This window comes from Calidris pugnax, unplaced genomic scaffold (genome assembly GCF_001431845.1).
Source record: "Calidris pugnax isolate Ruff unplaced genomic scaffold, ASM143184v1 scaffold38, whole genome shotgun sequence".
Taxonomy (NCBI): Eukaryota; Metazoa; Chordata; class Aves; order Charadriiformes; family Scolopacidae; genus Calidris; species Calidris pugnax.
Genome location: NW_015090995.1, coordinates 12,122,783 through 12,135,113, shown reverse-complemented (window position 1 = coordinate 12,135,113; position 12,331 = coordinate 12,122,783). Strand labels below are relative to the sequence as shown.

Below are 12,331 nucleotides of genomic sequence, written 5' to 3'. Positions count from 1 at the left end.
TGTTCCAGATTCACTCAACACAAGTATGATCAAAATCTCGCTTACTGTCACTCTCATAGCAAACTGCATAATCTCTTTCTGCAGGACGCTTCCCTCACCTCTTTCTCAGGCTACTCTGTTTTGAATTTATAAGGATCATATTATCAACACATATTTATTCCTCCATTCCAAAAACGTGTCTCATACTGAATAGCTGTTTCTTATATATAATAACCATATTCCATTGGCTTATGTGTAGTAGAGGGAAGAGCCTAACTTAGAGGATTTCTGCCTGGAGGCAGGTTTCTTCATCTTTTGCTTGGAATGTTACTAGCACTTAGATTTTTCCGGGACAGGGAAGAGCTTTGGCTGAACCCCTTGGAACATAGACACCAAAGCAGCAGGGGTCAAAGGACTCATTACTATTATTTTCAGAGCTCCAATTCCTTAGGTGAAAGGAGGCTAGTTCAGATATTGTTAATCAGAGCAGCTCCACGACTGCTTACATCCATACATGCTTACCTAGCTGGCAAAATGGCTGTTCCAGCAATAGGAAGAGGCACATACCATTTGAAAGCTGGGGAGAAGAGTTTAGCCCAGGTTTCCTCACAAAGCAAATTTCAAAGTGATTAGATTTACTCATTTTGTGTTTCTCTCCTGTCTGTCAGGGTGACAGAGGATTCAAACATGTTCCAACTGGCTGTGCAGTCAAAAGTAATAATAAGACTCACTCTGGGCCTACTTCAGTAAGATGCCAGGTTGAAGTCTGTATCTTGCAGTCAGCAGGAGCTGCAAAGGAGCTTCAGATTCTCAAGTATTGTACACATGTCTTTGGTGACACAGAAAGATAAGTAATGTGAGTTAGTAGGCAGCAAACATGCACAACTACAAAGGAAACTACAAACCCTCTGCCATCTAATGTGATACTAATACACCACTTGCCGTTGCTTTCCCCTTACACCAGTGACCCGGGGCGTTACTAGCTTACACCAGCGAGAATGAAGCACAAGCACACCACTTCATCTCTCAGAACCTTCCTTTTAGTTTAGTTTCCGCTGCATGAGGTGCAAAAGCATTACCTGCTGAAGGGAAATGTTTTGAACCAAAGCACAGCTCATGTGCTTTGAATTAGTTTTCAATATTGCTGCCCCAAAATTGAAATTAAAACGTTACACCTTGTTTATTTAAGAGTTCTAGTTTCCAGAGTTACTCACTGAAGAGTACTTCCTTTCAGAGTTTACTCCCTGGCTTCACTGGGACCCATTTGAAAGAAATTAACTAATCCATACTGTGGTGCAAAAGATGCTGATGCTGTTCACCACATGCAAGGTGGGACCTTAGGGTATATTGTTACCCTTCAAGTTTTGAAGACTCTGCAGCAGGATTAAAAAAAAATTAAAAAAAATATCCACAAGTCAGCCCATTGTCATGGGTGTTTGGCAAAAAAAAGACAAGAATTGTTTCTGCTGCTGCCAGTCCCAGCTCTGATTTCAGATAAAAGCTGAAAGTTGGAGTGGGAGGCAGTTCCTACTCTGCATGTGTCTGGCTCGGGACAGAGCTATTGCTGTTAATGACAGTACTGAGGCTAGCTAATTTCAGGAAGTCTTGTCCTGTACACAAACACAACAGGAATTCCATTCTAAGACAGATGCACAGCTCCTGTGGGTGACAGCCTGCTTCATGCTGAAAATGCATTGCAGTGGCAGAGGAAAACACAGCATTCTTTATATTGTGGTTGGCCTTTGGCAACTGCAGCCTGCATTCTGGGAGCAGTTGAAGAAAGCTAGAGACGTAACAAGGTGCATAACATAAAGGAAGCTTCCAAAATCTTACCTGCAACTCTCTCTTCCCTGCATTTTATGCTTCCAGATCCTAGCATGAATTGCAGTCAGTGCAAGTTAGCACTTTATTCTACATTGCTGCCTGGATTTTTTTCAACCCACTTTGTAAATTGCAAATCCACCTGCAGGTTTTTATCCAAAAATGTAATTTTTTGCACATGAATAAGTTATCCCATTGCTGTTATTCCAGACTACTTTAGTTACTATTTTGGGGCCTCCTAGAATTAATCCTTCACGGTGGAACCTGAAGACCACTGTGTTAGCCTTTAACATTGCTATGAAAAACACCAGTAAAAAGACTCAATAATCAAGAATCATCCCTGTATCTGACTTATGTGTAAGTTACCCTAGAGAATTATTTTGCTTGTAGGGAAAAGATCTGAACTCCACGAAGGAGGAGAATTAACAATATTTTTTTAACAAGGAGACCTAGGGGTATGCGAACTCCTACCCAAGCAAACAGTTTTCCAAAAACAGATGTCAAGTCATCAAAGTGCTGTCCATTTGTGCTGGACAGTGTGTGTACCTAAGCTGATTAGATTTCATAAAATTTTCAATAAGCAAAGCAGGGAGAAGTACTCTCATACTTGAGTCATGTTTCCCTCTGGCATTAGAAATGCTCAGGCTCTGCACATTTTCAAGAATTGTGTTTTATTTTGACCTTCATAAATGTTCTTTTTGTGTTGCTTCTGAATAGTTAACCTGCAATTCTTATGCCAATCTTAAATGTCAAGGCAAGTATTATGGCCTCACATGATTTCAGGTTATAACTTGGGGTGATCTAATTTCTGTACAGAAGCAGCACGTGAGATGAGCAGTTAGTTGGTGTCCAAAGACAGTTTCCTACACCAGGATACAGCCTAGAGGGCTTTGAAGTACTGGTTGCACCTAAGCTCACTGGGAATACAAGTGAATATGCAGGAGAGATGTCAGTGCAAACAGCTGTCCCACAGTTACAGCAAAATTCAATTGCTTGTCTAGTGAATAGGCTTCTAAAACAAAGCCTCAGTCTCTTGGTCTGTACATGCTTATGCTTCATGTTGATTCAGAAAACACGTTTCATAAAATCCTCTCTGGATTCAAAGTCATAATCTGTCATGTGTCTCCTTACAAAAGACCAGAGAGACTATGTGCAGAACAGTTCCCAATATGGTAAGTTTCTTAAGGCATTAGACCTCATGATTAATTTCATATTGTTTAGCACTTGATTGTTTTTATAAGGATGGTTAAGAAAACACACAAACTGCAAAAACCAAGCCACACGGAGTGCCTATGGTTTCTGCTTGATGTTAAAAGCCCATCTTTTGCAGTAAATGACACTAGGTGATTCTAAATGTCGCAGTTTAAAAATAGTTTCTAAGTCAGCAAGCCAAGAGTCTGTAGGATTTAAAAAAAAGATCTTTGCCAGATGTTCTGATACTAAAATAAGTAATAGTGAGAGTGTTAAGTACTAACAAGAATCATCAAAATATCATACAAGTAAGTATCTCATAGAGATGCAATAAAACCCACAGACCCTTACTGAGGTGCTGTGTAGGGTCCTAACAGACCCTGCTGAGCGATATGCAGCAGCATGAACTCTGCCTACATACCTTCCTTGTCTAATCTGTACAATCTCCATTTCAGGAGTACACTGAGTTACCACTTCAACCTATTACTGGTTGCAGATCAGTAAAACTCAGCACAGTAACTTTCAGAAAGCCAAGATGCTTGGCATCATCATCCACAATGGCGAAGACCACCCAAAAGCAACTGATTTTCTTCTATTGTAGGTCAGATGTCACATCATAAATATTGATTATCATGCCATGACTGTACTGATTCTGGGCTGCTTTTGCCAGCTTGTTAGTTAGTGTCCTAGAATTGTTTGTTGGCAATTGTAGCTGTACCTCTTAACTTTATCCAGAGGGATCCAAGTCGAAAACTTAATTGAGTGTAGTAAGGCCTGGATCTTAAAGCCCTTCCTCAAGTAAGTCACCCTACAGTAATGTTTCCCAAAAGGCTAGTTTGTTTATAGCCAGTTACTGCTTTTCACTGTCTGCACATAAATACTTTTACAGAAGTTACCACTATTTCAGACACTAGGAACTGCCCCTGGAATATGTCTAAGCTATTCAAGGGATTAGTTGCAGATAACCAATGCTCTTCTGCTCCATATCCAAGTAAGGATAAAGCATCTCAGAACCAAGCTTTTATAACAATCCAGAATGAAATAGTTGTAAACAGAAAAAGCTAAAAGATGGTGTTTCCAAAACTGATTGTGGTACACATGACTCGGGATCTATTTATCCCATAAGACTGGAAAGCTCCAGAAGCCAGGAAGCCCTGCTCTGTGTACACAGTATGGCTGCTCTCAAACCTTGGCCCTTGGAAACTTCATCATGGGCAGACCATGAGGAACCCAGGCAGGTTTCCATGAAAAATCCACGACTGGAGTAAATTCAACTGTACCAGAAACTTTCCATAAAGTGTGTGTGGTTTATCAAATTCATATCTAACTGTTTTGTGAGACTATCAGGAAAGCATTTGTGCTGCACTTCACACTAAGTTAGCATCCCTTCATGGGAAACATTTTGCCATAATGTTTCTTTACACACCCTGTCAAATGGACTATAGTTCATGGAATACGTGAACTATATCTACATGCAGTCCTCGTTCACAGTGAACTTTTATCGCAGGCTACAGATCTTAATTGATACAAATTTTATTTGTCTAGATCAACAGTTCTTCCTAGTACAAGCACCTATCTCAAACATAATCTTAAAAAGCAGCATTCAAGCAAGCAGCTAGACAGAATCCTGAAGGAAGCCTTTCTATTTGTTTCATTGAGGCCAGAATTTACCTTGTGTGTATGGTGCCCCAGTGAAAAACAGCCTAGGTAGACAACAGAAGCTGGACAGAATCCCACATTTGGAAGAGAAGAATGCTTGGATATAAGAACTCTCCATAGTCTCCAGTTGCTTTTAAAAAAATAATTGTTTTGAAGCTAATCCATTTTTGATACAGTTGCCTGTTTGTAAAACCTGAAAGGTTTCTTCAAGCCAGGTTCAACCTTTAAAGCTACTTACAGGGTAAGTTCAAAGCCATAGCAGGTCACATGAAGCCTAGGTCACGCAGCTTAGCCCCCTGCCATTACCCAACACTAATGTTGGTGATAAATCAGTGCTATCCATAGTGCTAACTCATGGTTTTATCTTGATCCCACTAAAACCACAGGTAAAAGTAAGCACAGCCTGTCAACTTCTATATTGAAGTCTGAGCCCTTAGAGAATAAATGCCAACCACAGAAGGAAAGATACTTCCTTTTCGATTGATGCTATAACATCTTTACCCTATATGTTTTATATTGCTTCCACTGATATTCTATGAATACCAGAAAGAAAGGCTTAGATTGAACCCAGTTAATTAAAAGGATTCACACAGATGGTTTGCCTGGTGCTTTACAGAGGCAGCTAATTAAAGCAATGTTAGTCAGCACCATTAAAATGCCAGATAAAGCTTTGGGAACAATTCTGATTAGGAAGCTAGGTTTACAAATAAAGCTTTGAGCAATGCAGTATATTTGCAGTTAATTAATCTAATTCTAATATAGCTGAACTAAGGCACATGCAGGTTCATGCTGGTATCAATATTAATGCCAAGATTTTTCAAAGTTCAAACCTGGCACTTGTTAAAACAATCCACAGTGACTCTCATTTCACATTCTATGGAAGCATATGATACCATGAGGGATTCTGAACTCCTCTAATTAGCCACAATTTAAAGAGAACTAGAAAAGAAATTAAGGCAAATCCTAGTTGTAGAAAGTCAGTCACACACTAGCAAAAACAGAGGGAGAAACTGCACCAGACAAGTTATATTTAGATATGCAATATAAACAAAGCTTCCTTGCAGTTCTAGACAGATGCTGTGTTTGGAGAGGATCAGTTGTGCTCTCCAATATGCTGCCTTCGATACATGACTGTATATACTTTTTTGCAATAACAGTAATATGGTCTTGGTCTGAAAATTTCTCCTAAACCTTATTTTATGCAACTAAATAGGCCCATCTACTTAATGTGCTAAAAGATAATCATATGCACAGGTATGTGCAGCACAGGACCTAAATTATGGTCTGTAATCAAAGCTGACTTTCCTAATAATTATTTCATCAAAGAAGACTTAAAAATAGCAATATAATTTTATCCCATATTCCAAAGACAGGCACATGTACATGTGTTTTGGACTGCATGTTATGATTTAGCTGTTACAGGCCTTATTGCTATGATCTACTTAAAAGAAATACAGATGAAAACAACAAACTACTGCAACTCTCCACTGTCATTTTCCAAGCAATAAAAGTTTCACCATCCTTCTTGCCTTATCTGGAAGCCACAGTTTAAAGGCATTTGGTGATTTCATAGTAATCTGAGCAATGTGGCATATACCAAAGTAAATCTGCAGTAAAATGTACTCTCTTTATCCAGTGCTCTGAAGAGTCATGAGTCATTCAGGTACTGGTCTTTGCAAATGTCACACCACAAGCCAAACACTGCTTTTGGACAGACGTCCCACATGTGCCCAGCAATGTTCTGCAGAGACTGCATGAACAGGGCCTCATATCCAGACAAGAACCATCTGCATTCTCCTTTCATTTTCCTTTCTTTCCAGTTCTGCTGCTCTTCCAGTTGCCCAAGGGGCAAGGAGATAACTAAGGTCTTGGCAATCTCTCTTTGCTTTCCATGAGATGACTCTCAGAAAGCTCAAGAAACCATTGTGACATAAGTTTCAGAAAGTAGCACAAACCTGAGAAGTGCCTCTTTATTCATGTTTTTCCAATATTTGTGCTAAACAGGACAATATCTGAATTTGTCACTTGAATTTTTTGCTGATGACTTTCAAAGGGTGTGTCTTAATTAGCTCATAGATCTTGCCATTCCCAATGTGTATTACTAGCAAACCGTACAGAAGGCGCCAAGCACAGGTGTTGTCAAAATGCTGTACTATTTATAAGATTTTGAAAAGGTATCATTAGATATCCTTGATTGCACTGAAATAATGATGTATTTGGTGCTTCAAAGGAGGCAGTGCAAATACTATGTCTGTCTCCTGAAGAGAAATGAAATGCCAGGCAAGGAACCCTAAATGGCTATTCCTTTAGGCCATTCTCCTCCAGAATGTTCTTTGCTGACCCACTAGATTCTGAAATACTGTAGTACATACATGTTCCACAGCCAGTTTTGACATTTACCATTCAAATTATTATTAATATTTGATGGACCAATGTAACTAAATATATGCTTTTATGGAAACCCCTAAATGTCAATGTTTAATACCAGTGCATGCTGGCAGAAAACTGTTCTTTCACTTGAGCTTCCAGCTAAAAAATGTGTATTCTGTGGGGGCACAGTTTCACAAAAAAAATCTCCCCAGGTTTATCTGATAGATAATGAAAGGGGCTACAGCAAAAGCTGAGTTTTCAGATCAGGTTTCTTTTACGTGAAAGCCCAAACCCACCGAATGAAATTTCAGCTGCATTCCTAGAAATTTGCAGTGATTCTGGCTCCAGAGAACAAACACTCCACTGTTACTTCCATAGAGCTCTTGTTCAAAATGCCTCTTCCCATGCTGAGATGCTAAATTCACGTGAATGTAAATGTGTAGTGCCAGATTTACTGCCTAATGGGTATCAAGTGACTTACATTTCATAGGTAAAGTATAATCCCTTTGCACAGTTTGTCAACTGCTAATAACCAATCTAAGGCATATTTTAATGTAAGATATGGATAGCTTTATCTCTTAGAAGAAAATTTAACCCATTTGGTGCAGAACTTGATATGATCTTGGGTTGAAACAGGAAGCTTCAGGGGTGCATTGACACTGACATCTTGTGCACTGTCATATGCACTGAGTTCTGCAAACAAAATGCACTCATTTGCACATCTGACATCAAAAGGCATGACAGAGAAGAAGCAGCTTTTGGGTGGCTTTTGTAGTCTGCCTTTGACAAATTTTGCCCATTTTGAAAAGACTTAGCTGCTAACCTGCATCTAAGTCTTCTGTGGGCTGCAACACTATAAATCATAAATAAAATGATACTAGTACTAAGGAGGGGGAAACCATGCCAGAACAGTGCTATTAGTAGTGGGATTCTGTGTGTATACAGGACCTAATGCCTTCCACATTAAAGCATGAAAAAGCCACGTAAATATAACAAGTGGCACATAACTGCATCTCCCTATCCTAATATGAAATGCTACAGCAGGCAGAGGAAGAGAAGTTACAGCTGCATGAGACATGGCCATCCATGCTGGCATTGCAAGTTGATCATCAACATCCTAAGATTAACTGGGACAGTCAACTCAAAGTGTGAATTATTAAAGTTCAGCAAAATAGCAGCATGAGAATATCACTTAAACTTTGTAGCATGACAAAACTTTTCCTCTTATAATAAGAAGAAATGAGGGAGAAGGGAAGCTTTTACTCCCATGTATTTGTGATATTGCAAGTTGTCAAAAACATTTGCTCGAAGTGTTCCTTTCCCATTGCTTCCAGAAGACTCCCTTTTCTCAGTAAGCAGCAAAATCACCGGGAAATCCTGTGAATACAATGGCACCACCTACCATCATGGCGAAATGTTTGTGGCAGAGGGGCTTTTCCAAAACAGGCAAGCAAACCAGTGTGCCCAGTGCAGTTGCTCAGTAAGTAAAATGATTTGACAGAGCCCTGCTCCCTCTATGCTTCATTTTTCCTTTCTAGAAGACTTATAAGCAATACATGAAATATAAGCAATACATGGCAAAGGCTGGGAATTGAGAATTAATGCTGAAAGTCGTGAGAGTGCTCAGAGCCAGTCTGCAGCACCTGGTAAATGCCAGGCTACCTCTCAAACATGTGGACAAAGTACCCTGTCAAGCACCTGCTGTAAGTGAGCTTACAGTGCAGAGGCAGCAGGTAAAATATTGCTACTTGGCATATATCGAATATTTGACTTCAACCTGACTGGAAAATATAGCACTAATCCATGGATTCAAACTGAATTCATTTGGCCTGAGTTGATAAGTAAAGAGTCCCACAGGCTTGGAGCGGACAGCTCTGTAAAGTGGCACTGAGCCACAGAGATGTCACCAAATCCAGTATATTTGAGCAGTCACCCAGTGACTCTTCAGAGCCAGTGTCTGAACCAAAACATCCCACTTGATACAACCAGCTCCTCAGTATCAAGTATTGGCAACTCTAGACTTTCTCTGATCAAATCATCATCATATTCTACATTAATTACAACTTTAACAGGCCAAGTACTGAACAGGCTTTATGACTTTCAGTTACTGCTCAGCTATTCCTCCAGTTCAATGGTAAGACACAACAGAGGGAGAGGAGGAAGTGGCAGAAATTTACACCGTGTGATTTTAGTACTAACCATGTCAGGTACATTTTCAGCCTACAATAATTGCAGTTCTTGTCCCCACACACTTTTACCTCTTTCCTTTTCCCCCTGTTTTTTTAAAGAAAGAGACCTTTCTCTGTGCGACAACAAATTTTAAAAGCAGATATTTGGACTTTTCATTGGTCTAATATTCTGCTTTTGCATACCAGAGTGGCACATCCTAGATTTAAGCATCTCCATTAAAAGTGCATATACAGTACCAGACAAATCGATGGCTCCTTCTAAATTCTTCTTGTGTTTTACTGGCAGGAAGGAAATGTGTACTGTGGATTGAAGACTTGTCCCAAATTAACTTGCTCTTTCCCAGTTTCTGTTCCGGAGTCCTGCTGTCCAGTTTGCAGAGGTAAGTTCAAGTACAACCACAGGACAGGCTCTGAATTTACTCCTTTCCCTGCCGGAGCCCTGTCTGTGCACCAGCACCATGACTCAGGACACTATCTGCAAGTTTCCCATGTACTTGGAATCCAGTCCGGGTTAGGAAATTAAACCTCGAATCCCAGCAGCGTAACATGGATACCTTTGTTTTCCTAAGTTGAAACAAGGAGAGAATGCACCTTATCTAAGCTACTTAGCCTGCGGAGATGCAGGGGTAATTAACTTAAGTATGGCATCATGTAGGACCTAATCTCTCAGCAGAGCAATGCTGTGTGCTGCATCATCAGCTCAGTCAGAGCAAGGATGAGGATCTCTATGCAGTACTCCTTTGCATGGAGACTGTTCCTTGTTCTCTGCTGCTTTGCTGTGTTACTTCACAGTATCTTTATAAATCTTGAAACATTTTGCCAAGCAAACTACTTAGAAAATTTTCTGATCTCAAGCAGGCAAAGTAATAGCCAAGGCTTCCCAGGGTGAGATTTAGTGACATACCATTTTAAACATAGGACATTGGCAATTAATTAAAGTAAGTTCTTGCTAATCATATGATTTCTAGTATCTATTCCATGATAGTTATTTGATCTGTATTTGAAACCGACCTCTTCCAGTTACAAAAATCAAACTGACTTTCAAAGTATGAAGTATCAGACATAGCTATGCTGTAAACTAGCCTCAGACTGGAGAAATCAAGTCACTTCAGCCAGAGAGAGTCACTATTAGGAGTAAATTCATTGGAATTTCCATATGAGAGGTGAGATTAAATTGGATTATGCAGTAGAGACAACCCAGTGTCGCCACTGATGCAGGGTTTTTTTAATGTATCCCACTGCCTATTACTCTTATTTAAAAGTGTTAAATTATAATTTGTCTTGTAATCAACTTTGTCCTTTTCAATGTGGCACAAGCTGTTTTATCTTCCCTCTGTGGTTCCTACGAAACGCAAACCTAACCAAAATGTTTGCATCAAGATCTAGCACAGCTCATGAGGAGGTAACTGTGAGTCAGTTTCTGCTCCCTACATGTCCAAATATATTAACATAATGTATTAAAATTTGCTGATTTTCCTATTCATTCCTCTACTACTGACTAGGGAAGTCTCTAAGCCCCATGGTTCAGATGCTGATTTAAGTTAAGGGGAAAGTTCTTATAAACTGCATAGACGATAAAATGCTCACACGTAGTATGCACTGTGGTAGTGGATCCATGACAGATCTGATTGAGTTAAACCTGGATGAGTTAACTCCGGAACTGGAGGCATATGTGCATCAGCACCAAGGCTCTCCCAAGCCTCACACACTACTAGTGCTGCAGCAGCTATCCTGCTTCGAGGACCCAAACCCATCATCTGTGCCATTAATGTAAAGCTCCTGATGTGATGATACTGCTCTGCATTCCAGCCCAACGCTTGGCACATCCAGAGCTAGGCTTTGAGCCACTAGCAAAATCCATACCTGTATCTGAATTCCAAGGCTGGGATAAATTCCAAGCTCCCCTCGACACTAAATGATTTCTCCTGTTCTCATACAAGTTTTCCAAGAATCAGATGTCAGTTCAAGTTCCAGGCTTGCCTTATCAAGGAACACCTCTAAATACATCTTTAAAACTTTCTTAAAGTCACATTCTCTCTCCAGCCTGAACTGATTTAGTTTCCACCATAGGTTATGCTTAGTTATGTTTGTATTTGTGAAGTTGTCTTCATAAAGAAAACAGCTGAATGCTACTTGTGAATAGAAACTGAAGGTTTCTTCTTTCCAGCTTCCTTTTCCATGAATCCCGTTTGGCTGTGAGGAACCAGAGCTTGGCTCCCTAAGTCCATCAGATTGATTCTCAAAAGTATTCATTACTTCTGCATCACATGCACAAATCACAAGTGTTCTAGCAAGACCTTTTATCTTTTAAAAGACAAGTCAGAATGTCCTTACTTTGTTATGAGGGTCCTTAGTGCTATGAGCTTATTCTGTAGTACTTTGATTGGCTGATTCAAAAAGCAGTGCTGAACATCTCATACTCTCTACATGCAAATATAGGATCCTGTGAGCTTAGATGGGGTCTGGTCTTAGTGGGCCAACTTCTCATACATCCTGCCATTCCTCATTGCACATGCCTGGCTTCCTGGAAGAGTTGCTGGTTTGTGTCTAATGAGCTGTTCACTGAGCATCACCATCACTTCTATTTATGAGACAGTGTCATTGACAAACGGATGAAAGCGCCTCCCTGGTTTATAATCATATCTGGGGGTAATCATGACTTAGCAATTTTTAGTAAATGAAGTATAAATAAGAGGAAAAAAACAACCAGCTACAGGAAATTTGCAGGACAAAATACGGGTTACTTTTTCTTGATATATATAATACAATGTTATTTATTAATGGCTACACTTCAGAGCTGACTACAAAAATGTAATTCAGGATTCAATTCTCAGTCAAGTTACATGTCAGTTGAGCAACAGCAGCTGTGCTTGTGGGTTCCCTCAGCACACAGTAGATGGAAGGTCACGCAATTTAGCCTTTCTCTGTGAGCTACGCTAAGTCATGTCTCCTCGGCTTTGCCTGAGATCACATAGCAAATGGTTGCTGGAAATTACCTTGATCACAGCATATTGTTAAGCCACGTAAAACTGATAGCAAATCTTCCTCCTCCTTAGATGATTTACTGAGATCTTTCTTTTGGTCTCTATAGAATCTTGTACAATAAAGTCAGACTACAGACT

At 39.9% G+C, this 12,331-nt stretch overlaps 1 protein-coding gene across 2 annotated transcripts in view; it reads left to right on the top strand.

Annotated features, from left to right (window-relative positions):
- Positions 1-12,331, top strand: part of CHRDL1 (chordin-like 1) — a 42,701-nt gene that overhangs the window by 17,775 nt on the left and 12,595 nt on the right. Inside the window, exons 5-6 of one of the 2 annotated variants that reach the window (XM_014955377.1) lie at positions 8,358-8,500; positions 9,496-9,589. In XM_014955377.1, coding sequence (XP_014810863.1) covers positions 8,358-8,500; positions 9,496-9,589 — 237 coding nt within the window. Of the gene's footprint in view, positions 1-8,354; positions 8,501-9,495; positions 9,590-12,331 lie in introns of both variants that reach the window. The other variant, XM_014955376.1, reaches the window with a different exon arrangement.